The sequence below is a fragment of the Alternaria novae-zelandiae genome (assembly GCF_023758075.1).
Source record: "Alternaria novae-zelandiae strain BMP 2774 chromosome Unknown scaffold_9, whole genome shotgun sequence".
In the NCBI taxonomy this organism is placed as follows: domain Eukaryota; kingdom Fungi; phylum Ascomycota; class Dothideomycetes; order Pleosporales; family Pleosporaceae; genus Alternaria; species Alternaria novae-zelandiae.
The window spans coordinates 491,718-518,449 of NW_026056969.1; the positions used below are offsets into that span (position 1 = coordinate 491,718).

Here is a 26,732-nt window from a genome sequence, read left to right on the forward strand (position 1 = left end):
TACCTCGAAGATTGCAGCGTCGTCGCTGTCACTCACGTCTTGACTGGCATCGGATGCGTTAGACGGGTATACGGACTACTGCACATCTACCTGTACACAAACTGCCATCCCGATTCCCCAGGGCAGGATACAGAAGAGCGGTGGATCATCTGTCCAATTGCCTGTACCATCGTTATCCGAAGCGGTGATCGACGGCTGCGGCTCGTTGGTTGTACTAGAAGGTAAGCTAGCGTTCCTGCGTCATGGCAGTTACGATGCCCGAAATAGCGGTGCATCGTATTTGTCGGATGCACTGAATCGTCGACTAACGAGCCCTTCTTGTAGTGTTTTGCGAGCTCAAGGCTTGGGTTCTGCCCCTCTATCATCAAGGGCCCCACTATTGCCCGATCGTCCAAACTTCGTGCGCTTTATCATCACGCCTGACGCGTCTCACCGAGCACGCAATTCAAATAGCATTGTCTCAATCGCTATAACAGCACCTTGCTGAACAGCCACACGATCAATTGCACACGCCCAGCATGGCTTCCACACCGATCGAAGCCGTCAATGGCCTCGCACCCCAGCACAAGCAGCTCGAGCAGCTTCTCCATACTCCAGACCGCCGACCCTCACCTCTTCCCACACATCTGAGCGCACCGGGCTCAGGAAGTTCAACACCTCGAACAATTCCACAGGAAGGCTCGGGCGGCTCTGGATATGTTGCACCCGTGTTCGAGGGCAAGGCCCAGCAGATGGAGGCCGTTATGGACGGCGTCGAGGAGAAGGGCTTCATGCCTCCAGAGCTCGTAGAGTCAGAAACCAAGTGGTTCTACAACGAGCTGGGCATTGACGACATGTACTTTGCCACCGAGACGGTAGAAGCGTAAGCATGGCTTTCAATCTTCCTGGAACTACACTAACAGAGGTTACAGAATCATCAGCCACATCCACTCGCTTTACGCCGCAAAGGTCGCCGCATACGCCAGAGACGACAAGCGCCTCGAGATCCGGCTCGACAAGGAAGCCGCTGATCACGCCGTATACATCGATACCAGCAGACCCGGTGTGTCCGTCATTGACGGTCCCCAGTACGAGCAGCGTCTGGGCAAGAAGTACCTGGCTGTATCCAAGCCTGGCCTCGCATACCGCGTAGAGAGCTTCCGCTCGGAGAGCCCGCTGCCTGGAAGCGACGACCAGCAACTGCGATGCTACTTCGTCTACCAGTGCGACTTTGTCGACCCAAACCCCAGCGAGACAGAGACCAACATTGAGAAGATTGGTGACAAGCGTTTCCTGCAGAAGGCGACCGAAAACACAAAGGTCATCTACCAGCAAATCCTCCAAGTCGCTGTAGAGCGTACTGGTCCCGTCATTGACCACTTCGATATCGAAGGCTCAAGAGACAAGCGCCTAGTTGTCGGCTTCAAGCGCGGAAGTGCATTGGGTCTCTTCAGTGCCTTGAGCGACTTGTACCATTACTACGGTCTGACCACCTCGCGAAAGTACGTCGAGCAATTCTCCAACGGCTACACTGTCATGTCTCTCTACTTGCGCCCGCTTCCAGGAGCCGCCGGTGCCAAGCACCCGCCGATTGAAGCTTCGATCCACCAGATCACCAAGGAGGTTTCATTGCTTTACTGTCTTCCGCAGAACAAGTTCCAGACACTCTTTGCTACGAGCAGACTGAGTCTACAAGAGACCATCTACGCACACTGCGTCTGGGTCTTCATTACCCACTTTCTCAACCGTCTCGGAAGCGAATACACCGCTCTGTCAGCTATTCTAGACCCGGAGAACAGCGTACATGCCGAGTTGCTATCCAAGCTGAAGCGCCGCCTACGTGCTGAGACCTTTACCGCCGACTACATTTACGAGATCATCATGACCTACCCGGAACTGGTCCACACCTTGTATCTGCCATTCGCTAAGACTCACTACGTCCAGACTCGGGGTCAAGAGGATGACTTCCTACCAACTCTGAGTTATCTCCGCCTCCAGGTCGACAAGGTCCAAACAGATGCGGAACTGACCGACACCATTAACAAGGCTGTTGTCAACGATCACCACGAGATGGTGATGACTGCCTTCCGTGTCTTCAACCAGTCAGTGCTGAAGACCAACTTCTACACTCCTACCAAGGTCGCCATCAGCTTCCGGCTAAACCCCAACTTCCTACCCTCCACAGAATACCCTCAGCCGCTGTATGGCATGTTCCTTGTCATTGGCTCTGAGTTCCGTGGTTTCCATCTTCGCTTCCGCGACATTGCCCGCGGTGGTATTCGTATCGTCAAATCCAGGAGTCAGGAAGCATACTCCATCAACGCGCGCTCTATGTTTGACGAGAACTACAACCTCGCAAACACGCAGCAACGTAAGAACAAGGATATTCCAGAGGGTGGCTCCAAGGGTGTTGTTCTTCTTGACTTCAAGCACCAGGACAAGGCCCGGGGCGCTTTTGAGAAGTACATCGACAGTATCCTCGATCTTCTCCTGCCTCCTACCAGTCCTGGTATCAAGGATCCTATTGTCGATCTCCACGGCAAGGAGGAGATCCTCTTCATGGGTCCCGACGAGAACACTGCTGATCTCGTCGACTGGGCTACTGAGCATGCGCGTGCTCGTGGTGCGCCATGGTGGAAATCTTTCTTCACTGGAAAGAGCCCCAAGTTGGGTGGTATCCCTCACGACCGATACGGCATGACAACTCTGTCTGTCCGCGAGTACGTCCTGGGTATCTACCGCAAGCTTAACCTCGACCCCAGCAAGGTCCGCAAGCTACAGACAGGTGGACCCGATGGTGATCTTGGCTCGAACGAGATTCTGCTCAGCAATGAGAAGTACGTTGCTATCGTTGACGGTTCCGGTGTCTTGGTCGACAACAACGGAATCAACCACGAGGAGCTGGTACGTCTAGCCAGGGAGCGCAAGATGATCAACCACTTCGATGCTTCGAAGCTTTCGTCAGAAGGCTACCGTATTCTGGTCGACGACACCAACAAGCGACTACCGAACGGAGACCTCGTGTACAACGGCACAACCTTCCGAAACACATTCCATCTTCGCAGTGACATGCACTACGATTCCTTTGTTCCATGTGGTGGCCGACCTGAGTCTATCGATCTGTCAACCGCCAACAAGCTCATTGTCGACGGCAAGTCGGTGATCCCTTACATTGTTGAAGGTGCGAACCTGTTCATCACCCAAGACGCTAAGCTCCGCCTCGAGAAGGCTGGCTGCATTCTGTACAAGGATGCTTCAGCTAACAAGGGCGGTGTTACTTCTTCCTCGCTTGAAGTGCTTGCTTCGTTGGCATTCGACGACGAGAGCTTCCTTAAGCATATGTGCGTCGGTGAAGATGGCCAGGCACCGGAGTTCTACAACAACTACGTTCGGGAAGTGCAGAAGACTATCCAGAACAACGCGCGTCTTGAGTTCGAGGCCATCTGGAGGGAACACCAGGAGACTGGTCAGCCTCGCAGCATTCTCAGCGACACCCTCAGTACCGCGATCACAAAGCTCGATGAGGAGTTACAAAACACCGAGCTGTGGAAGGACGTTAAGTTCCGGGAGTCGATTCTTAAGGAGGCGTTGCCAAACATCCTACTCGAGAAGATCGGCCTCGATAAGATTATCAAGAGGGTAAGTTACAACCAATACTGCGCACTTGAAGCATGGACTAACAAGCATACAGGTACCCGACAACTATCTACGTGCTATCTTCGGAAGCTATCTCGCCAGCCGCTTCGTTTACGAGTACGGTGTATCAGCCAGTCAATTCTCTTTCTTCGACTTCATGAGTAAGCGCATGGCAAAGGGTAGCAACTCAGCTACTCGCTAGAAGGCTGTCATGAGTATTGGGCATGAGCGTCAGAGCTCGCACGGCGTTTGGGCAAGGGATCAAAAGTCATCTGAGGTTTAAACATATGCCCCGACCATGGACATGGGCGGCGCTTAGGGATCCCATAGAATGGGTGCTGACACGGGCGGCTATTTAGCTGTACGAACGAATGATAGATGAATAAAAGTGCTACAATTCATTAGCCTACTACAAAAATGTTCAGACACGCGTTCATGCCTGTAACCTTTTTCTCGCGGTCGTGACAGACCATCATGGTATTACGGTAGCCCCGGAGAGAGGGAGAGCGGTGTGTTGCGAAGTAGGCAGGCACACACCTCAAGCAGCAAAAGGCTGCGAATCCGACTAGACCCTTTCAAAGCCCAACAGCCTGATCGGGAAGCTCCCATATGATACGAGCTGGTTTAGCGGATCGCTCATTGGCCCAGCTGACCTTGCCATGTGTTGTTGTGATGAGACACGTCCTCCGTCTCGCTTGAGAGTTTAAAGTGCGAGCTTCCCCCGCCCGTTCTGACCTCGACCCTCCCACTTTCTACAACACCAATCTTGTCGCGTCCGCACACCACACCCGGAATACTGTCGCCGTTAGCTGTAAGTAAGTCGCCTCCCTCCCTTCCTTCGGTTTCTGTATCTATGAAGCGCAAATATCTGTGCAATCGCCTGTTTTTTTGCGCTTCCGCGAGGCACGTCGGCGGCATGGCAGCAGGACTTCGCGCGCGTTCTGCACAACGCGCTTTTTCTGCCTTCTTCTTGTGTACATCGTGGTCGCGTGTATCTCTTCCATGCGTTCCTACATTTCTGAAAGGATAGCTTCTTGGGAAGCTTCGCATCTCGCGCACTGCTTCCAAATTACGCGGCACGCGTACTAACCTGTCATCCAGCTTCGACTCACCACTCCACGCACTACAAAAACACTCGAAACTACTCGAAACCTTCAGACCAAGCAAGATGGCCGCTACTACACGCGCGAGAACTGGTAAGCTTTCCCCTTTCTTCCACAAGCTCGGCACACGCATACAGCCCTGCACCGCCCCAACCACGCCTCCATACGCGAACACCTCTTCCCAACCAAGTAGCAAAACACTAACCTCTTACCAAAGGCAACTCCAAGCCCCGTCTCGTCCAGCAAATCGAAAACGCAGTCGCGCCCACAAAACGCAGCAGCACCACCAAAGCCAACACGTCCAAGCCCCGCACCAGCAAAGTAGCCTCTGGTCGCGTCACCAAGCCCAAAGCTACCACAACGACTACCACTACTAAGAAGACGACTACGACTAAGCCCAAGGCCGCTGCTGCACCAAAGAAGACAACCGGCCCCAACGTCAAGACAGTCAAGAAGCCGAGGACCAAGACGGAGAAGGTTGTTGATAAGGTTGTGGGAAAGGCCGAGAAGATTGTTGGTGATGTGGAGGGTAAGCCGGGAAAGAAGGTAAATCATCCCCCATCTCTTTTGATCAAAGACACGTTAGCTAATACTTCTTTCCTTTCCAGGCGGCAGGCACCGCCAAAGCACGAGGCACAGACTCGACGACCAAGCGCGCCGCACCGCGGACTCGGGGCGTAAAGGCTTAAGAAGAAGAAGCTCCTCATGCGTTTTGCTGTGTACAACCTGCTCGGGGCGTATGCGTCGGTTCCTCTGTTGTACACCCGCTTTGCTCGCGTCATGGCATGCTAGCATGTCCCGCACGAAGAGGACAGGGCGTATTGGCATCGTCTCTGCTTCGCTCATTTCTTACGAGTCACGATGAGCCTGTTTCTTTTCTTTCGTTTCCTCCACTGTTGCTGTTCGGAAAGTGTATGATAAGATACCCAGGCGTTTTTGACACGACTTGTTAATTAGACAATGAGGATCGGTACTATACAATGTTTCCCAGAGACTTACGATGTTGAGCTCCTGTGATGTTGATAGATGCCATGTTTTCTTGGCGATAAGACGACGTGATGCTGACAGATAGCTAAAGAATAGATGCAAGTATGTCCAGGAGACTTCATGGTATTAACAGCAGGGTGGTGTATCTCGACGGGTATACTAGACAACGACAGTACATGGCAAAGCAATAAGCTAAGCAGACTAAACAGAGCAAGAGAGCGACATGCAGATCGAAGAAACGCGAACGCTCATACATCGCCAACCCCAAATCCTTCCTGCACTCAGTTCCCCATCCACAACCTCACCCTATCTGAAGACAACCTTAATCTCCTTAGCCGGCTGCAACACAATATCCGCATGCATCCCCGGATCCGCCCCACCCATCTTATTCTCCACAGTCTGAAACCGCTGGAACAATCTGACAAGCGTATATCCCATCTCGGTAAGCGCAAACTGCTGGCCGATACAGATCCTAGGCCCGCCGTTGAACGGGACATAGGTCCACGTCTTCGGGTTCCAGTTGTCCCATCGATCGGGCGCGAAGACCGAGGGCGGAGGGAAGTCAGCAGACGTGGGCGGGTACAAGTCTTCGCGGCGCTGCATGACGAGAGTTGAGTAGCCGATTGGTGTGCCGGCGAGTATGCCGATGGGTTGCGTGCCGTCGGGTCCGCCGCCTACGGGAAGCGAGGTGTCTTTGAGCGCGAGACGGATGTTGTATGGGACGACGGGGTAGAGACGGAGGGTTTCGTTCAGGATGTGTTGGAGGTATTTCATGTTCTTCAAGTCTTCGTAGGTGGGTTGGCGCTCTGGACCGACTGTCTGGAGAATCTCCTGGCGTAGCTTGGCGAGTATGGTTGGATCGATGGATAGGTGGTAAATTACCCATGTTAGAGTGCACGCGGTTGTGTCGCGGCCTGCTAGGAGGACGGAGACGAGTTGGTCGCGGAGCATGTCTCGGTCGCGTGTGTATCCTGCGATCGCGTGGAGGAATGTGTAGCCTTCGTCATGGTTTGTCTTCTTCTCGAGTTCTTCTGGGGAGAGTGCGAGGGCGCGGTCGATGAAGGGGTTGACGAAGTCGTTGATGATCTTGATGGAGTCGTAGAAGCCCAAGTACTTGCGGGGGATAAGCCAGTTTAAAGGTCTACGTGGTGTTAGTAACAAGCTTGATGTGCTCAAGTAAGTCTACGTACCCAATCTTAGACACAAAGCTCTGTATACGCTGAGCGTTGTAGAAAGCATCTGCGAAGACGGTCTGTGGCTCGTCAAGACTGCCTACACTCTGACCCAGGAGAAAGTGTGTAGCGGCATCCAGAGTGTACCTGAACATCATATCAAGCGTATCGATCTCCTCACTCTCGGCGATCTTGGACATGAGGATTTGGGTGTGCTGTTCGAAGATATCGATGTCGCTGAGGCGGTCCTTGACGAATTGCGGTCGGATCAGCTGGCGTGAGTTGTGCCATAGTTGCCCGTCGGTAGTGAAGATACCTATGCGAAAGTCAGTAACCGTCCATCCATTTGGTCTGATGCGGCGTAGTTGCCCTAGGACCCCACTCTCTGGTGTACGTACCGTTGCCCAAGAAGGTGTGCCAGTCTTTCCTGAACTGCTCTCCCTTGCCGTAGTCCTTGAATTGTGTCGCAAGAATAGCCTTGATGTTCTCGGGGTCTGCGGTCAAAACCACGCGCTCGCCAACGCCAGCCTCAATTGTGTATCGTCCTGGACCGCACCACTTGTTGAACATGGCAACCCATAGCTCGTACGACTTGTCTTTCAGAGCATGGGTGACAACTTCGTATGCCATGTCAACACCATACGGGAAGTATGTCTTTCGGACTGGCGCTCGAGCGCCCAGCTTGCGGATTCGCGCATCGGTGTTGATCTGCTGGACGAGCCTGTAGCCGATGTACAGGACAACTGCGGCGCCGAGGAGATAGGGAGTCGAGAAATAGTTCGTCATGTCCGTGAGCTCGGTCGCGATTCGCGACTATGCGTCTAAGACGGATGGCGCTTCGCAGGGTATTAGCACCGCATATATGGTGGCATTCACATGGAAGAGAATGCGCTATGAACGCCGAGTGGACTACCGGCGGGTAATCGACCTACCCTAAAGTTCTGGGATCGACAAGAAAGCCGAGTTTTGACAGCTGCCTGGAGACGTGAAGAGCATTGGCGCCGCAATGCTAAACTTTCTTCATAGCACACGAGCTTGCTGCCTCCCGTCGTGGTGCAATCAGAGCGTCGTGTGCTCTTGGGACACCTCGGCTTGACATCTGAAAGCCCCCCGTGCCGCAAGACTCGCAATTTTCGACGTAAAGGGAGCAATGCTAAGGGCTCGCGTAGCTGTCGTGCGCTCATGCGCATCCCTGATGCCCTGCAAAAGCGGGGAAGGGCGATCGAGATAGCTGGACCATGTGGGGATGGTGGTAGCATCGTGGCCGCTCGGACGAATTCTGGAAGACTTGGGGTTCCGACCACCATGCTGTTGTCATAATGGACTGCATACAAAGCAGAAGACAGTATGTTCGTGACTGGCGAAGATTCAGTTCGTTGCTTGCGGGAAAACATGCGACGCGTATACCTCCTGTCATCTTGCCGCTGATCGCCCAATTTGCCGAGTCGGCTGCATCTTCCCGTAATCATCAACCCGGAGGCAACCCCAGAGGATCATGCGATGTGGAGGGCGTGGCTCAGGTGGCACATTACAGCTGCTTGGAGCTCAAGTCGGAGCTGATAAAGTTTCGTTCAAGAAGAGGCTGACAGCTGAACGCCCGCACGTCATCGTACCTTTTGCTCAAGTCCACGGTTTGCCCCACTTCAGGGTTAGCTCGCATTTGTCGAACTCTCCAGTCAAGGACCGCGATACTACCACAAGGTTACCACTTGCTTATCTCAGATCAAGTCTGTATACTCTATTGGCATCGATATATCATCAACTGTTGCAACTGCCGGGAATACCGCAGGAGCTTACGCTTCGAGAAACCATTCGGAGCATCCGGATCGGGCCTACATAGGTATAATGCCTTGCGCCAGTTTTCGCTCTTATACATAGATTACGATCCACCCGTCTCTTCTCTCCTATTCAACGATCTTTTGATTCTCCCAATCTTGATCTGATCTCTTTGCATCATGAAGCCTCGTACATGTACTACACTATCTCTTCTCATATCCTTAGTAGCAGCCATTTGGCCTGTACCTATCTCCCACGAATATGGCGATGCTGTTCTTTTCATTAGAGAAGATGTACCATTCTACTGGTATGAACCTGGCGCAAGAAATGTAGGCTCAATCATGGATCAGATCCCTCTTCTCTTCGGGTTCAATTCTAATCAAGTTCCATACGCACAGGACAGCAGCAACCTGAAATTGCGCACGCAATACACAGGACCGGTGCCTAGCGACAGATCCGAAACAGCTACCCGGGAAGGCATCACCAGCGACGACATTGTTGTTTACGCCATCAATTCTACATGGGCAACACTCTTCCAAACCAACTTTTACCCATGGAAGTTTCACCCTAGAGACTGGGATGAGCCGTCTCCAAGCCAGTCGAATACGTCATACATCTCTCGCATCGACGTCAAAGTGCTCAAAACCGCCGGCCCTAATGTTACCAAGCCACTTGCTGGGGAGGTTGACGAATCCTATAGTCTAACCTTGACAAAAGAGGGGGTTGCAAGCATCAGCGCAAACACCAGCGTAGGGATAGCAAGAGGCTTGACAACATTCTCTCAACTCTTCTATGCGCACTCCGATCAGCAGCATGTATACACCCCCTTGGCACCCGTGCAAATCACCGACGGTCCAAAATTCCAACACCGCGGCATCAACCTCGATGTGTCACGTAACTACTTCTCCACGGCGGACATCAAACGCCAGATCGACGCTGCCGCCTACAACAAGATGAACCGCTTCCACCTTCACGTGACAGACAGCCAGTCCTGGCCCTTGGAGATCCCCTCTATGCCCGAGCTATCCGCCAAGGGAGCATACCGACCCGATCTAGTCTACACAGCCGACGACTTCGCAATGATACAACGCTACGCTGCGATCCAAGGCGTGGAAATGATCACCGAAATCGACATGCCAGGCCACACCTCAAGCATCCACTACAGTATGCCAGAGCTAATAGCTGCGTTTGGCATACAGCCAGACTGGAACACATACGCCGCCTCTCCACCCTCTGGTACACTCAAACTAAACTCGCCCGCTGTCTACGATTTCCTAGAGAAGCTCTTCGATGATGTACTACCTAGAGTGTCTCCATACTCGACGTACTTCCACACTGGTGGTGATGAAGTGAACAAGAACGCGTATTTGTTTGATGACACGGTCAAAAGCAATGATTCGGCGGTTCTGCAACCGCTCATGCAGAAGTTTGTCGATCGGAACCATGACCAGGTACGCGCCATGGGACTCACACCTGTGGTGTGGGAAGAGATGCTGCTGGAATGGAACCTAACACTCGGCCCTGATGTACTCGTGCAATCGTGGCAGAGCGACGATGCAGTTGCACAGATAGTGTCAAAGGGACATAAAGCTATAGTTGGGAACTACAACTACTGGGTAAGCGGAACTCTTATCTCTCCATCCTACATGCTCCTTTCTTGTAGGATCTCGCGTGTACTAACAATACCCTAACAGTACCTCGACTGCGGCAAAGGCCAATGGCTGAACTTCTACCCCTCCGTCAGCGCGAACTACTACCCCTACCAAGACTACTGCGCCCCCTTCCACAACTGGCGACTAATCTACTCCTACGACCCGTTACACGGCGTCCCTGTCGAGAACCAGCATCTCGTCATCGGCGGCGAAGCGCACATGTGGGCCGAGCAAACCGATCCCGTTAATGTCGATAGGATGATCTGGCCCCGTGCTGCGGCGGCTGCGGAAGTACTATGGTCGGGTGCCAAGGACGAGATGGGTCAGAACAGGAGTCAGATTGATGCGGCGCCTCGGTTGAGCGAGATGAGAGAGAGGTTGGTGGCCAAGGGAATTGGGGCGGAGCCGATTCAGATGCCGTATTGTACTATGGAGGGGAATGTGTGTTCATTGGGTAATCTTGGTTAAGGTAGCATGTGGGGTGTGGAATCTTTGAGTGAGTATGGTAGTGGGTAGATATTGAGAACGTCGAGATGCATCATACATATTCCAATCTTTCTTACCCCAACGCCAGGCGCCCTACATGCCCTCATGTTCTTGGTGAATGGTATATCATCAGAATTCCATGGCATCGGCGCCTTCTTCTCTTTCCCTCTTCAGCGCTGGTTTGTCCTCGTCCACTAAGCCCGCGACAAACCGTCGGAAGTAGTCCACGTATGGCTTCAAGCTCGTCTTCTCCCAGTCCTGTATCTTCTTGTCGGTTTCTTCGCCTGACCAATCGTCGATCTCCTGGAGTAATTGCGTGACTGTTGGTACACTCAACGGATCGAAATCCTCCACGGTCCTTGTGTCGATTGGAACACAGACACGTCCTGTTCCGGGGTGAATTACGAATGGCGACTTGAGCAAATGGTTAAGTTTCTTGGAGACTTCGGCATCGAGGCGGGGGTATGTGTATTCTAGGATGATGTCTTGCTTGGCTTCGAGGAGGTCTTTGGGTGTCTTTGACAAGGCGCCAGATTTGGCTAACGCGTCAATGTCGGCCCATTTCGATGCGCTGGGGCGGGAGGGCGCAGAGTCCCACTTCTTCTTCAGTGCTGCTCTGAGCGTGGGGTCTGGGATGAGGTCGAGGAGGTGCGCGGACTTTTCTTCCGCGGCCCAGGGATCTTGTTCAGCGAGGATGGAGGTCTGGAAGTGCTCTTTCAGGATAGCCAGACTGCGCTCGAGATGAGGATGTAGAGGTCGTCGCGCGTTGACCTTCTTGCCGCCCTGGTCTCCTCCTTTGAGTAGTTCGAGATAGCCGGCTACGGAGCGGCGCTTTTGGTCGTCCATTTCTCGGGCTCGTTTGTCGCAGACCCAGGCGTGGGCTCCTCGACGACCGGAATACACCCAGAGGATATGTTTGAAGCCAAAGTCTTCCCGTAGAGCAACATCGATGGTCTTGATGGCCATTGTGATGAAGCCCCAGCACTTGAGACAGATGCTCGCACCCGTGCAACATGTTCTGATGTCGTCGTAATCCGTCATATCGATATCAAAGACCAGCTCTTTCATCAACGGGCGGAACGAGCTCGCTTTCCGCAGTGTTTTCCTATCTCTTGGGTTTGTGCTGTACATGGGACCGATTTCGAAACGTGAGGGCAGCATGTTTATGCATTGCTTCCGCAGGAGATCGGCTGTTGGGAAAGATTGGTATCGTAGGTATGCGTCGTTGGGTAGGGTGAAGGCGAATTCGCGGTGTGCAAAGTCGTTGCTGGGTGTTGCGGAATGGTTGAGCCATTGGAAGAGGGGACGGAAGGGGAACAGGCGTTGGTAGAATGCGCGCATGACGTCTGGGTCGGAGAAGGAGGATTTGGATGTGATCTTGCTGTATCGGTGTCAGCAAGCGCCATGAATGCATTATGTCGGTAGGTGGGGCGTACATTGGTGCGGGTTGCGAGGCGTCCTCCTGCGACCTAGGCACCGGCGCGCTCGAAGGAAACTCTTCGTCTGAATCTTCATCGTCGAAGAGCTCCTCGAGGTTTACCTTGGGCTTCTCTACCGCGGCGGCTGTGGGTGCGTCTTCCATTGCAACATCTTGCGTCTCCGGCTCGGGTTTGATAGCATCCGTTTGGGACACTGTCGCTGAGGACTCCTCTGCGGGCGTCGATTCCGGCGTAACTGAGTGCGGCATCTCGGAAGTCATGCGATTGGATTTGGAGGTATATGTCGTGAGGACGCGGATGCTGGGGGTGAAAGAGTTGGCCGACGCGTTCGCGTATAGTGGTCGCGGGCGCGTTTGGGCTGCAGGGATACCCCTGTCCACCGTCCCTCGTTCCTTCCCCATCCGTGTAAACATCGCTCGTCATATCGCGTCAAGTCGAGCAAACATTCTCCACATTGCTCAAACTTCACCTGGGCAGGGCATGAACTGCGACAGTACTCACAGTGCGGAAGATGGCGGAGGAGGATACTGTATCTGGAGAAGGGTGGATCTCAGATGATAGCAGTTTCTATGGTAAGTTTGAACAACTCAAGCTAATCCCATGATATGTGACTGACGGTGGATTTAGGTGACGAGGATGAAAAACAACACCAATCAAAAAAGTGTGAAAGCTTCAAGACCGGACCTTTCTGGCGCGCACATGCCAAAGACCTAAACACAATCGCGGCTGCCGCAAGAACACCAGCACCACCATCAGATGGAGCCGTGTCAGACAAGCAACCTGCGGCAAAGACTAACACCTTCGACATGTCGGGTATCGACCGCCAAGCTATGGAGCAGGAGCGATTAGCAAGACAAGGCAAGCGAAAGCGAGAGCCCTCACCTGTGTCAGCCTCGAAACTTGAATTGTTCAATCCTTTGGAAGGACAGGATGATGCGTGGCAGCTAGGCGAGCCTGTTGATGACTTTGTCAGGCGACTTCCTCCATACACAACCTCCATCTCTACATGTCCCTGGATCTGGGCTGCTAATCCGTATCGCAATCCTCGCGACAAGTCACCTTCGCCGCGCGTTCACGACTTTACATCGCGTGGCACGGAGTTACTTCAACAGTCGCTCCAGACCCGCCACGACATCCAGAATGAAGGCGCGAAGGGGCCTAGGGGCATGGTTACTAAACAGCTCCTCCAAGAGAGCAAAGCTCTACAAGAACGGATCTCGGACCTTGCAAAGGACACGCATGTTCTGTCCGGAAAGGTAAGTTCCATTAGCTGCCCGATCATTCACTTCTTCAAATCACTGACTGGTGTTAGTGGATGTTGTTCCCCAAAGCTGTGGAAGTTGCTCGGGTCTGGAAGCAAGTTGTCGCGAATGTGATCGATAATCGACTTGGATGTACCTGCAAGGTGGCCACAGACGACGGCAAGGACGAGCGACTAAGTAAGTTTGACGTACGACAGGTAGTGCACAACTACTGACGAAAAACCTCTCATAGTCTGTGTCTACACAAAGGACTTCCTGGACGCTGATGATGTACTGCGAGTACTCCATGAGCTTGAGACCATGGGTCTCATCAACATCGGCAGGACCATTTACTACAAACCAGACGCCTACACTTATCTGGATCTTAGACGAGAGACGGCTGCAGCATATGGACTCCAAGCTAGTCTTTACAACTCACGAACTCTGTTGGCAGCTAACAAAGTTCCAAAGTCATCCTCGTTTCCGCAGAAGAAGCAGTCGACGCTGAAGAAGTGAGGTTGGGTGTACATCGTTAGCTGCTACGCTGTTTGGGGACGGGGTCGTCAGGCATATTCAACCAACGAATCTCTCAAAGAAGCTACAGGTGTTGCTGGCCCTCTCTCATATGAAAAACAATCCCAGCTTACCAATATTCGTTGAAGCGCTTTGAGCTGATCTTCCCACTTGCCTGGTCGTTCTGAATGTGGCAGCCATTGCACCTCATACCAGGGAAAACTGAACAGGTCTGCAGACTACATTGACCCAAAACCTTGCAAAGGAGGCGACCCAAAGTCAACGTAGGCTCCAGGCTGTTCAGTTTTTCCCTAGGTTGGCGTGATTGCATAAATATTACAGACACCATTCACAGACGAACAAGTACGCGTCAGACATGCAGTCATGCCTGTCGACGCTGATCACCGAGCCGCTGTCGGACGCAGCAGCCCGTTTGACATGCCGGCTAGGACCATTGCGTACCATGCTGAGCAACACGCCTTAAATCACCCGGGCAAACGTAAGCAAAACTTGTCTTCGGCGTTGAAGCGCAGCTGCAAGGTCTTTACCGCTACACTGAGCTGCCCGTAGGCGCATGCAGCCAATGTAGAGGCAGTTCGGCCCATCGTGCCTGCAGAGCCTGCCGGCCGCCAGAGCAAGTCGAGAGTAGCTATCGTCTTTGCGACGTCCGTCGTGTTGGCGCGCTACTGAAAATTCCAGAATCCGAGAGGCGTCGAGTTTCCGTTACTCGATAGTTACCCTGAGGACAGGGCTTCAGTGCCGTAGTTCGCCGCTTGCAATAGACGACTTCCACCGACGATCATAGCACGATAGAACATCGGAAACCCCCGAAACCACAGCATAGCCGTCTCTTCATATCTATACATATCCTCGCATTTCGGGGTCTCAGTAAAATGTCCAGGTGTAGTCGCGCTTGCTGGGACGAGGTAGGTAGAAGAATGGCACCAGCATGACCCGGGCGCGTTCGGGTTCTCGGTTGACAATATGGCTGTCGGCCAGCCCCGAACAGTCAAGGCGTTCGCATGGGTCTAGTCTGCGGCTCGCCTCAGTCTTCGGCGCATCGTATTTCCTTTACTCGATTTCTATCGAGTAATGGGAAGGTCGTGTTGGGAGGTACGCTGGCTGACATATGCTTAGCTTCTCCGATGGAATCGGGCCTTACTCCGATGTCTTCGAACTCGCACCTTCTATGCCAACGAGCAGTCCACAAGAAGAGTGTGTTTCTATCTTCAATCCTTACGCGAACTGTAAAGAAAGCAGTGAATAAAAACCACAGAGGCCCTGGGTCTGAGATTCTAGAAGTATGACGCTCCGCCGTTGACCCTGCGCTAGTCTGAGGGCTCTAATCGCGCGATCTACTGTGCGCCTATCGCGTGCAGCAATACCCTTGCAGCTGCTTATCAGTAACACATGCACGTCCCCCAACACCATCCACAACGTGCAGCAACACGTTTAGGAAGTTTACCGATACCAACGCTCTTCCCAATCTTCGAGGAATCAACCTTCGAGAAATGATGACGGAGAAACAGCTCATAATGCGCGCCCAACCTAGACAGCCAAAATCTCGCATGTTCGATCTTGGAGTAGCACACAGTATCAGGGCGAATAGCCTCGTATCTACACTAAATCGGCCAACGGGAGACAGGGTCGAGATGCATGGCTAAGGCGGCCGCGATAGACTACCTCCACCCTAGTTACTCGATAGAATCGAGCAACGTGTATTCCAGGGTTCGCCGATGCTCCACAGTCCCCTGACGCCATGTTAGCTGACCCAGATTCTGGCTACAATGCCCCGAGAGGATCTTTGGGCTGGCCCATACCAACGGGTAGATAAGGACCTGTACCCCAGGTTTTGGCGTTTTTGATAACGACTTACTGAGCGCATCTCTTCTCTCAAGCGTCTTCTCTGTTTGAAAGTACTGCTTTGCCAAATTTCAGCAAGATACAGACTGCATTCCTCTTTGACATCTGTTAGGCGCAACACCAAACGTGCCTTATCAACGCTTATCTGCAGCTCACCCGGAGACGCCCACCTTCTTCCCCGCGTTTGCCGAGTTCGGGGCTTGTTGCTGTATATAGCTCTTGCTGTTAGCACGGAGCTGAGCACCTTCAGACTTCTTTGCGCACTCTTTTCTTGTCCGTGTCTTCTCACAGTCGATTACATTTCCATTTTCCAACTTGGCATCATGGCACCCCACGCAACCACGCCTCCACCCGTCTCCCACGAGCAACCCATTCAATCCATCACAGTTCTTGCCTCATCAAGAGCAGTTGTTGCTGGTCGGTTGACTGAGGCTACTATCGTTGTATCAAACCTCACAGGGAAGATCACTTCCATCTTCCACTCAGTACTTCCTCCTACAGACTTCCCTGAAGGCACACCATACACCGACTACTCGCCACACATCTTACTACCTGGTCTTGTCGATGCCCATGTTCACCTCAACGAGCCTGGTCGGACGGAGTGGGAAGGTTTCTGGACTGGCACCCGAGCTGCGGCGTTCGGTGGTGTCACAACTGTCATTGACATGCCCTTGAACGCTATCCCCCCTACGACTACTGTCGAAAACCTCAAGATCAAATGCGAAGCATCACAAGGAAAGTGCTGGGTGGATGTCGGCTTCTATGGCGGCATCATTCCTGGTAACTCAGGAGACCTCAAGGCTTTAGTCAAGGAGGGTGTTCGGGGCTTCAAGGGTTTCCTGTGTGACAGTGGAGTGAGTATTTCTATCTCAGCACTCTAGCACGTGACACTAACCACTCTCCAGGTTGACGAATTTCCCGCCGTCTCATCCCTTGATATCGAAAAGGCGCTCCTAGAACTCAAAGACTCCACTACGACACTAATGTTCCACGCCGAAATGATCCCACCCATCACCGACTCCGTGGGCGACGACGTGCAACAATCCCTTCCTCCACTCGCCCCCAAAGGCCCATTAACTTCGTACGATACATTCCTTCAATCCCGCCCACCATCCTTCGAAACCTGCGCGGTAGCCGAAATCCTCTCGCTAGCCCATCTCGCCCCGGACCTGCAACTCCACATCGTGCACCTCTCTGCCATAGAAGCCATCCCCATGCTACGTAAAGCGCGCGCCGACGGCATCAAAATCACAGCAGAAACCTGTTTCCACTACCTCGCCCTCGCATCAGAAGGTATTCAAGAAGGCGACACGAGACATAAATGCTGCCCACCCATCCGCTCCCAATCCAACCAAGACGGCCTCTGGGAAGAACTGCTTCAAGACACAGCCGATGGCGTGATTCAAACAGTCGTCTCAGACCACTCGCCTTGCACGCCTGAGATCAAACTCTTACCCCCGCATCTGGCGCCTAAGAAGACGGGTGAGAGCAGCAAGACCGAAGTCCAAGGACCAGAAGGAAAAGGCGATTTCTTCAGCGCTTGGGGCGGCATCTCGAGCGTGGGCCTCGGTCTACCTATCCTGTGGACCGAAGGCACGAAGCGCAATCCCGACTTCAGCGTCGAGGAAATCGTACGCTGGTGCTGTAGGAATACGGCGAAGCAGGTTGGGCTGGAGAAGAGCAAGGGCGATATTAGTGTGGGTTTTGATGCTGATATTGTGGTTTTTGACGATGAGGCTGAGTTCTTGGTATGTGATTTCCAATCTTTTCTTTCCTTCCTTTCTTCGAGGATGGGCTGTGGGCTAACGGTAACACAGGTCGAACCTAATACCATGCTCTTCCGCAACAAGGTCTCGCCGTATGAGAACAAGACGCTCAAGGGTGTTGTGAGGGAGACTTGGCTACGCGGCCAACGTGTCTTCTCGAGAACAGAAGGGTTTCAAGAGAAATCTGGACCGCAGGGCAAGTTGCTGCTTGAGCCGCGCAAGATGAACGTTTAGGTCATGAAGGGTTGGGGATTTGCTTTGGTTGTTATGAAGGGTGGGTTGCATATACATGGTTGGGACACGCTGCATAGAGCATGTGGTGTTTGACGTCTTTCATTTCTGTCATTGCATAGATGGTGTTTTTCATTTGGGTACGAATTGCATAGAAGATATCTACAACTTGAATATGAACCTGAGTACGAATACGTACTTCAGCTTACTTTCCTGGCGAGTCACAAACCAAACGCCGCGTACATATCACCGGCTCCTTTTGCGATAAAAGCAATGCCATGTAGTATTCCATGCCAGCTACCAAACAAATCACCGAGAACAATGCGTTTCTCCGGTACAGCGTATAGTACACGTCTCCCAACCCCTATGTATGCACATCTCTTTGTAGAACATCAAGCCCCTGGAGAATGGTTTACAAGTATTTCTTGGGCGCGCCGCCTCGCCTCTTCTTGTAGACGATGTAAGCACCAGTGATCATAATCTGAACAGCGACCGCGATGAAAAAGAAGGTCATTAGGCTGGGTCCGTGGCTGCCAACAACTGTGATACCAAGTTAGCTTTGCTACCCTCTCAGAACGCACAGGATAGAGAATTGTCACTTACCATCACCCATCATGCCAGGCAGACTCGACATGACGTGTCCGTGGTTCCTGTCCAGGGCGTGATGGATTTGCTGCATCATGTCCTTGTAGTCCTTATTCTCGATGTCTCGCAATATTTGCATCGTCGTGCGCTCAACCTTCTCCATGTTGCGGATCGTGGCCGCGGCGCGGTCGTCCATGGGCACAATGCGACGATGGAGTTCCTCCCAGCGCTCCATGTTCTCCTTGTGGATGAGTGTAACGGTCTCTGCGATTTCATAGACGCGGTTGTTGATGATCTGGATGCGATTGTGGAGGTCGGCGAATTGGTCTTGTTGCGAGCGGATGTTGCCTGCTAGAACATCTTCGAGCATCTTGGGGATGTCTTGCTGGGAGGTGGAGGAACCGTAGTTCTGTTGCCCCTGGTTTTGCTTGTGCGTCTGCTGCTCGTGGCCTTGTTGGGCAGCGAGGTTTTGCTGTTGTTGGTGTTGTTGCTGGGAGTTGATGTAGTCCTTCTTGCTTAGGTTGGGCTCTTCGCGCGTGTACGAGTTTGTGGTAGAGACGACGAACTTGTGGACTTCGAAGGAGTCGGGGTTCTCGGCGGAGGAGGCGCTTACACCGAAGTAGTAGCCTTCAGGGAGATCGACCTAGAGGGATAGTTAGTGGTGTGTATCTGAGCGCGTGGGTTTGAGAGCATACCTTGTTGGTCTTGAAGCAGGTTTCCCCGTCTACAATGACTTCTAGGAAACCTTCTGCGTGGTGCAATTTGATAGGCGTAAGCTCTCCACGGTTCCTGTATGCGTAATCGCATCTGCCAAAGGCCAATGTGTCAGGGTCAGGGTGAGCCCTGATGTCCTTGGTCCCGTCATTCAGGAAACCGCGAACAGAGCCGCCGTGTCCTTCATACTGGTCTATGACGAGCACCAGTCCGTCAAACTTAGGAGCCGTGTACAGGCTCGCTGGTGTCTCCCGCGCTTGTGAGTCCTTGATGTACCATAACTGCAGGTTACCACCTCCACGCTCCATGCCAGTCGCTCTGAAGTCCAACTCGGCCGTCCAGTCGCCGCTGTGGTGTAGCGGGTCCTGCGCCCATATCGAACCACGCTTGCCTCCAGGGTAGGGAGGTGTGAGGATAATTCTGTCGGAAAGAATCTGGGGCACGTAGTCGTCTGAGCCTTGGATGACGAAGTGAGGGACTGTCGTGTAATCGGGTGAGATTTGTTGGCCAGCTTTCTGGCCAAAGCTGAGGTTGTCTATGACATATTGGGCGTGCGCTGTGGAGAGAGCGAGGGTCGACCAGGCAATGGTCCGCAGCGATTGCGGTGTGATGTGCATGTTGGAGGGGCGCAATGCGGTGCTCGGGTTGACGATGAGGCTCGACTCGGGGTGCAATTGGTTGCTCGATTATACTCGGACGTAGTCTATCTATCTGGAATCTTGTCAGAGGATTGTCGAATTGGAGCTAAAGCAGTGAACCAACGTACCTCCTGCTTGGCTGATAGTAGCTTCACCTGCGTCGCAATGGTTCACGCGACGGTCGCAAGTCAATTAATCGAGAGTGAAGGAAACAATCGGGTATCACGAAACGATGGCAATGCACAAGAAAAGAAGAACCGCCGCCAGATGGGCAGGAACGAAACCGAATGGAGATGGGGGAGCTTATGGACAGCTGTGCTTAAGACGGGTCTACCTATGACATTGATTGGGTGGTCTATGCGCCGAGATACTGCGACAACTCTGGTAAGCCACCATCTAAGATGAGACGTCAAGCCCGCGAGGACATTCGACCTGCGGGTACGACACTGATTCAATGTTTCAAGTGATGCGCAAATGACCGAAAATATAGTCGCAAAAGGGTCTAGCCACCGCGATACAGCAATGCGGAGGTTGCTTGGCGGTTCGGTGCGGTCGGGAGTCGTGATTGGCCGACTACCATTTTCTCATCGTCGACTACCTCATGACCGAGCTGCATCCGCCATCGTCGCCGCCTACACGTCTCACGCACCCCACGCCAACCCCTCACCCTCACGGCCAACATGTCTGCACCGGATCCCAAGGAAGCCTGGGCGCGCATCCAGAATGAGCTCACACGACGCGGCTCTCGATTCGGCGGCGCGGGCGGCGGCGGACCACCGAAGGGCCTCTTTGGAGGTCTTGGAGGCCTGGTACTAGTTGGTGGTGGAATCTGGATGGCGAACAATGCTCTGTTTAACGGTACGTCTTCTTTAAAGAGCTCTCTCCTAGGGCCTTCCAATGGCCATAATACGAATGATGCTGACTTGCGACAGTCGACGGTGGTCACCGAGCAATCAAGTACACCCGAGTAGGCGGCGTCCAGAAGGAAATCTACAGCGAAGGAACCCACTTCCGCATTCCCTGGTTCGAGACACCCATCACCTACGATGTGCGCGCCAAACCCCGAAACGTCGCCTCTCTCACCGGCACCAAGGACTTGCAGATGGTCAACATAACCTGCCGTGTACTGTCAAGACCGCGAGTCGAATCTCTGCCGCAGATCTACAGGACACTGGGCACCGACTACGATGAGCGTGTTCTGCCATCAATCGTCAACGAGGTTCTCAAGAGCGTCGTGGCGCAGTTCAATGCCAGTCAGCTCATCACACAGCGTGAGAACGTCAGTAGGCTGGTACGCGACAACTTGGTCCGAAGAGCAGCGAGGTTCAACATCATGCTCGACGATGTCTCTTTAACAGTAAGTTCCACCCACATATCCTTACCCCACCATCTTCTAACCATCTTTAGCACCTCGCCTTCTCCCCCGAGTTCACCGCCGCAGTCGAAGCCAAACAAGTCGCACAGCAAGAGGCCCAACGTGCCGCCTTCGTCGTCGACAAAGCCCGCCAGGAGAAGCAAGCCACCGTCGTCCGCGCCCAGGGTGAGGCCCGCTCCGCTGAGCTGATTGGTGACGCCATCAAGAAGAGCAGGAGTTACGTTGATCTCAGGGAGTTCGAGAACGCAAGGAATATCGCACAGATTCTGCAGCAGAGCGCAAACAAGGTCTACCTCGACAGCAGGGGTCTCGGTCTGGACATCAGCCAAACCACAGCGGATAAGGAGCAGAGGGCGAACAGGAAGTAAGAAGACTAGGTGGAATGCGTCTCTGAGAGAATACTATTCGAAGACAACGCCATGTATAAATATCTCTGGGAAAAGCGAGGTGCAAGCGTGCAATTGTGTAGCTTTCCACTCATGACTAAACAACAACAAAGTACTCCAACTCAACCTCGCTCAGTCCCCATGGTACGGGAGGCGCATGCGATGGCCACGTGTACCACTGAAGCATCATATGAAGGAGAAGATAAGACTGTGTCGAAAGGGTAATGGTATTAATGCGCAAGTACTATATAGGGGTATCACTCTTCGCTCTTCCTCTTCTTCTCCGCATGCTCATCCTCCTCTCCACCAGCAAGCTCAGTTCCATCTTCACCAGCCCCACTCTCAACCTCGTCCACAGCCCTCTTCCTCTTCTCCGTCCTCGTAACCTCCTCACCAGCCGACTTCTCCGTAACAAACAACGTACTAGCCGTCTCCTTGACACTACTACTACTCTGTTCACTCACCCCCTGCTCCATCACCGCCTCCCCATCCTCCTCCTCATCAACCAACCCCAGATCCGCCGTGTTCTTATCCGGATCCTCGAGCGCAGCCTGAATCTTCTCAAGCCCCATATCGTCTCCCTCGAGCGTCTCACTGATATCAGGATCCACCCAGCCCTCTGTATAGCTGCCTCCAAAATCAATGATCCAAAGCTCGTCATTCGCGTCGACCATGAAGTTGTCTGCTTTCGCATCACCCCAGATGATACCATTGTCGTGGAGCAACGACACATACGCCGCGCTCTTTTCACTCCAAACACGCCTCTTCTCTTCGTCCACTGACGACCTGAGCAACTTGGTCAACGGCGTCGGCGCATCGATGTTCTCCAGTAACAAGCCCATGACTTCTGTCTTGCTATTGCCCTGAGCAACAAACCCGCGGAGGTGGGGGAACTTGATATCCAGATCTAGTTTCTCGATCTTACGCAGGATCTGTATCTCACGCTTCACAGAGTCGGGTTGGTCGGCTACGACCGGCTTGAAGAAATATGTCTCGTTTGTCTCTTTGTGGAGGACTTGGCCTGGGTGTGCTGGAGGTGGCATGCTGACTTCGGACTCGACGGTCAAATCGTTGGCGTTGAGCCAGGGGAGCTTGTAATCTTGCATGTATTTTGGGACTTTCATGCGGGGGACGAGGGCTTCGATTTGGGCTTCTAGGTCGGACGTTGTTTCCAAGAGTTCTGGTGAGAGTTCTCCGTTGGCGATTTGCAACGTGTAAAAGTATGTCGGTCCGTGATACCATTCGTAGAGGGTGGATTCTTCGGGTTCGCGGTTCGGTGGTGCGTAGGTGTTTGTGATGTCGGAGAAGGAGGCGAGGATCCAGTTTCGCAGTTCAACGCCTGCGCTCCCAGAATCTTGATCGGCGTCTTCTCCTGCTTCTGAGACGTCGTCCTCTACGTATTCGTCGTCAGAGTCGGCTGTGACATCGATGCCGCTATCCTTTCCCTCTGAGCCTTGTCGGTCTTTGTTCTTGTTCTTCTTGCTCTTCACTTTGGCTTCTCGTTCTTCGGCTAGCTCCTCTTCGCGCTCGTCGGCTTCGCGAAGCGCAGATATCTTATCGAGGTATTCGTAGTAGAGAGGCTTCTCGGAGGACTTCTGAAGCACCTTGGGGTCGACAGTGACGTGGAAACGGACATCATTGATGAGAGCTGTGAGCGCGCAACTATCGTCATTGTCATAGGAAAAGTGTAGGGTATGAGCTTTGGTGGTAGTCTGAGCCATTGCTTCAAAGAAAGTGCGATTGGTGCTAGGCGTACCGGTGGGAGTATGAATGTAAATGGTCTTTAACATGAACGACGGCACACTACATCTATACTGACATCGCAACAGCCCACAGACTCAAATCTACCCCTGCACCGACATCATCGCTGTTCTGGATCGCCGACCTAATCGCATAGCAAATGCCATGCCACACCATAGGGGGCTTTGTCTGACCCATGCATCTACATCATAGATGTCGTCCTGATCTGCAGGTACGATCGAGACAGTGGAGAACGGCACCTTCGGGAGGCATTCTAAGTGGCTGGCAGGTGCTGGTGCGTCAATAGATCCGATCTGAAATCGACGTCAGGGTATCGATCTGAAACTGTATGAAATTGGAAAGGTTGGGGTGAAAGGGATCGGGGGCTGGCGCGTCGCGAACACGGGTGCGCGCGATCAGATGTCGTGACGTCAACTAATTGCCGTGACGACTTAGCGCTTCTGCGTTCCTGTGACGACCACCCCCAATTCGATAGATCAGATACATGATTTGCTTTTTGTCAGCTTGTTGGTTGACCAGGGAATCACATGTAAAGATTTTGTCTGGATAGTGATGTTTGAAGATGAAGTCATATTTGTCGATTGACAAGACGTCCAACATTGTCGCATTGCTACATAAACGCTCATCGTTCATATCGATGCATCGCTAGCAGAAATACTGCACTAGTTCTGACGTTCAATCGTCGAGATAGCCAAACCATAAACGCCGTTTTGAAATAACAATTGTGCCTGCCAAAGGAGCGTGATCCCCACGTCGCGCGGCCCCTATAGTAACAAAAACCAGAAGCGAAACATGATCCTTTCCTAAGAATGATCTTAGATCCTGTCAAGATCTTGGAGAGCCTGCCCAGAAGTAAGAATTGAAAGCAATGCGTTGAACCATCTTCCAGAGATTTCGCAAACGCCGAGTCATTATACGTCGTAATCCATAACAGTTATCATACAGCCTCGCAGTGGCGTCGTCGCGTCGAGTGAGAATATTTATACGGTGAAGTCCAAAAGGTCGTAGGATGAGGAGTCCAATGAAGTGAAGTCGCCCATTGCCTTCATCTCAAGGTCGAACTGAGAGTATGAGGTGTCAGGCATGGTGTCGAACAACTCATCGAGAGCGTCTTTGGGCTCGATTGGCGATGTCGGTGGTGTTGTGAATTGGTGAGACTGGACAGACGACCGTGATGGTGACGACGAGGCCTTAAGAGGGCTGGACTGGACTGGCGCACTCGAACCGTTTGCGGACCCAGCGGAAGCGGGCCGCATGTCGGCGGGTGACATAGGAGGCGTATGCGAGTGTTGAGAGAGCTGTTGGAGGATGTTCATTGACGCAGCGTCGCTGGAGTAGTTGGCAGACGCAAAGCTCGATTGTGCGTCGTCTGCGAATGGGCTTGATGAGGCCTCAAAGCTATTACATGTATCAGTATTGTATTGGACAAAGTGTGATTGAGGAACTAACCTGAAGGGATCCGCTGAAGCGTTCATGGAGTCGTAGCTTTGCGAGTCGGACAGAAGCTGGGGCATGTCCTGCGATTGAGCTGGTTCGTAGCCCTCGAGTGGTGATGGCGATCGAGCTTCTGAGTAGGGCGAGCCAGCTGAGGATGGTGCTGCCGATGCTAGTGCTCGCGACCTGCTGGCCTTCTCGACACGCTGCTCCATGTCTGGACGATTCTTCTTCGGGCGGCCACGCTTGGCTTGTCGGCGGACTGCGTCAGGGAACCCACCGACACACATACCACGCTGGCGGTGGCGCGTGAGGGCATCTTGTCGTGCGAAGCCTGCGCCACATGGGCACTTGTAGGGCTTGTTGCCTGAGTGGATCTTTGCGTGGCGCTTCAGGTCATGCTGGCGAACAAAGCACTTGCCGCATCCATTGCACTTGTATTGACGATCGCCAAGATGGGTTTGAACGTGCGATCGGATGTTTTCTCGTCGTCCGAAGACCTTGCCGCAACCATGGTAGAGGCAGGTCCACTTGCCAGTTGTGGTGTCTTGCTCGCTGATGTAACGCGCAACCTCTTCAGGTGCGATGCCAGTGAACTCGAAGCTCGCGTCAACCTCAAGGTCGTTGAAGATCTGAGGCTGGGAGAATGAGTCCATGGGTAGTCCGTTGATCGACATTGAAGTTTGCGGTGTGGGCAACAGAGCTGGTGTGTGCGAAAACATCATCTCTTGGTGCTCTTCGATGTTCTCTAGGAAAGAGTGCATGTCTTTCTGCTGTTGCGGCGAAGGAACTGGCGATGGCGACAAAGCATCGGATGTGTAGTAAGAGGACGACTCGTAACCCATGTCGGCATCTGGGTTGTCAAAGTCGAAAGTCATGGCTCTGGAGGTTGGCTCGAGGTTGATGTCACCCATAGCAGTGAAGCTTGGGTGCTGGGTTGCGCCAAACGACTCATGGCTTGGTAGCTGCGCTGGCTTTTGCGGTGTCGCAGTGGGGGTTGGGAGGATGTTAATGAAGACTTGTCCACTTGAGCCATACACTGATTGTATGTGCTCGTGGAGTTCTTTCAGTTGCTGTGCAGTGGGGGGTTTAGAGGGGGATGAGGGAGGCTGCTGGGGAGACTGCGCACGGAGTGTCCGTCGTGGAGTCCGCGGTGTGATGGGAGAGATCTGTACTGGGGACGCCAAGAAGGAATCCTGGGGGCCCGGCTGGGGCTGTCTTAGCGGCTGCGCTACTTGCATAGATTGCTGTGGTATTTGTCCTAGATTGTTAGTATTACTTACCGTACTGTCCTCCTGCTGGAAGGTGGGTGTGTCGAAGGGTCCTGGTCGTTGGGTGTAGTCCTGGTGTTGGGCTTGTCGGGCGGCATGAATGGGGTCTAGGTTGAGGCCGCGTAGATCCAAGCTCATGCCGCTTCGGTTGCGTCGTTGTAGTTTAGCAGGTGGTGCTCGTACTGTGGGTGCGTCAAAAACAGCTGGTGTCGAAAGTTGTCGACGGTGCTGAATCCGTTGGCGCTGGATGCCGGCTGGCATATTTGTGGACAGCATTTCGTATGCAGGTGGAGTCCGGAGTCGGTTCTGGAGGAGGGGGATAGTCCTGTGGTGTCCGAAACTGGGATATTGTTAGCAACTGATATCATGTGATGGCCCGACCACGATGAGATGGAAGCCTCGAGCTGAGAGATAACGACTTACCTCACGCAGTGCAAGCGGCGCTCCGCCGGGCGGTTAGTATCCTTATGGAATCCTCAGTACAGATGCAGTCTCCCAGTAGCCTGCGTCAAGTAAGTCTGGCCGAAGCCTGTGTGTGTGTATAGTGTGTTGGTAGAGATGTGATCAGTAGCAGTCGCTAAAGCAGCAATCGATAGTTGAAACGAACAAAGAGATGTGGATGCGAGAGATGAGTAGCAAAGTGGAGGATAAATGCGGAGGAGGATATGACGATGTATAATGCCTTACCGGGTCGGGTAAACATTGAGCTCTATCTGGCGTTGCC

The 26,732-nt window shown here is 53.0% G+C and overlaps 10 protein-coding genes across 10 annotated transcripts; 5 read left to right on the forward strand and 5 right to left on the reverse strand.

The window, feature by feature from the left end:
* Window positions 1–518: 518 nt before the first annotated feature.
* Window positions 519–5,407, forward strand: GDH1 (glutamate dehydrogenase (NADP(+)) gdh1; the record flags this gene model as incomplete). The annotated part of the gene is made up of 6 exons (XM_049398681.1): window positions 519–862; window positions 912–3,618; window positions 3,671–3,732; window positions 4,717–4,811; window positions 4,936–5,264; window positions 5,327–5,407. 6 exons carry the CDS (start codon window positions 519–521, stop codon window positions 5,405–5,407), a joined length of 3,618 nt encoding a protein of 1,205 aa, XP_049255361.1.
* Window positions 5,408–6,011: 604 nt separating this feature from the next.
* On the reverse strand, window positions 6,012–7,663 carry J4E88_005041 (uncharacterized protein; the record flags this gene model as incomplete). Its single annotated transcript, XM_049398682.1, has 3 exons — window positions 6,012–6,846; window positions 6,896–7,193; window positions 7,276–7,663. The coding sequence occupies 3 exons, from the start codon at window positions 7,661–7,663 to the stop codon at window positions 6,012–6,014; spliced, it is 1,521 nt and encodes a 506-aa protein (XP_049255362.1).
* Window positions 7,664–8,914: 1,251 nt separating this feature from the next.
* Window positions 8,915–10,773, forward strand: J4E88_005042 (uncharacterized protein; the record flags this gene model as incomplete). The annotated part of the gene is made up of 3 exons (XM_049398683.1): window positions 8,915–8,982; window positions 9,057–10,269; window positions 10,348–10,773. 3 exons carry the CDS (start codon window positions 8,915–8,917, stop codon window positions 10,771–10,773), a joined length of 1,707 nt encoding a protein of 568 aa, XP_049255363.1.
* A 147-nt stretch (window positions 10,774–10,920) lies between these two features.
* J4E88_005043 (uncharacterized protein) lies at window positions 10,921–12,490 on the reverse strand (the record flags this gene model as incomplete). Its single annotated transcript, XM_049398684.1, has 2 exons — window positions 10,921–12,172; window positions 12,228–12,490. The coding sequence occupies 2 exons, from the start codon at window positions 12,488–12,490 to the stop codon at window positions 10,921–10,923; spliced, it is 1,515 nt and encodes a 504-aa protein (XP_049255364.1).
* A 251-nt stretch (window positions 12,491–12,741) lies between these two features.
* Window positions 12,742–13,987, forward strand: J4E88_005044 (uncharacterized protein; the record flags this gene model as incomplete). The annotated part of the gene is made up of 4 exons (XM_049398685.1): window positions 12,742–12,802; window positions 12,858–13,486; window positions 13,543–13,669; window positions 13,725–13,987. 4 exons carry the CDS (start codon window positions 12,742–12,744, stop codon window positions 13,985–13,987), a joined length of 1,080 nt encoding a protein of 359 aa, XP_049255365.1.
* Window positions 13,988–16,170: 2,183 nt separating this feature from the next.
* On the forward strand, window positions 16,171–17,847 carry J4E88_005045 (uncharacterized protein; the record flags this gene model as incomplete). The annotated part of the gene is made up of 3 exons (XM_049398686.1): window positions 16,171–16,701; window positions 16,753–17,595; window positions 17,665–17,847. 3 exons carry the CDS (start codon window positions 16,171–16,173, stop codon window positions 17,845–17,847), a joined length of 1,557 nt encoding a protein of 518 aa, XP_049255366.1.
* A 409-nt stretch (window positions 17,848–18,256) lies between these two features.
* J4E88_005046 (uncharacterized protein) lies at window positions 18,257–19,760 on the reverse strand (the record flags this gene model as incomplete). The annotated part of the gene is made up of 3 exons (XM_049398687.1): window positions 18,257–18,384; window positions 18,448–19,072; window positions 19,125–19,760. The coding sequence occupies 3 exons, from the start codon at window positions 19,758–19,760 to the stop codon at window positions 18,257–18,259; spliced, it is 1,389 nt and encodes a 462-aa protein (XP_049255367.1).
* A 701-nt stretch (window positions 19,761–20,461) lies between these two features.
* Window positions 20,462–21,524, forward strand: PHB2 (Prohibitin-2, subunit of the prohibitin complex (Phb1p-Phb2p); the record flags this gene model as incomplete). Its single annotated transcript, XM_049398688.1, has 3 exons — window positions 20,462–20,639; window positions 20,714–21,138; window positions 21,189–21,524. 3 exons carry the CDS (start codon window positions 20,462–20,464, stop codon window positions 21,522–21,524), a joined length of 939 nt encoding a protein of 312 aa, XP_049255368.1.
* Window positions 21,525–21,799: 275 nt separating this feature from the next.
* Window positions 21,800–23,263, reverse strand: J4E88_005048 (uncharacterized protein; the record flags this gene model as incomplete). The annotated part of the gene is made up of 1 exon (XM_049398689.1): window positions 21,800–23,263. The coding sequence occupies one exon, from the start codon at window positions 23,261–23,263 to the stop codon at window positions 21,800–21,802; it is 1,464 nt and encodes a 487-aa protein (XP_049255369.1).
* Window positions 23,264–24,283: 1,020 nt separating this feature from the next.
* J4E88_005049 (uncharacterized protein) lies at window positions 24,284–26,269 on the reverse strand (the record flags this gene model as incomplete). Its single annotated transcript, XM_049398690.1, has 3 exons — window positions 24,284–24,701; window positions 24,753–25,984; window positions 26,021–26,269. 3 exons carry the CDS (start codon window positions 26,267–26,269, stop codon window positions 24,284–24,286), a joined length of 1,899 nt encoding a protein of 632 aa, XP_049255370.1.
* Window positions 26,270–26,732: the final 463 nt, after the last annotated feature.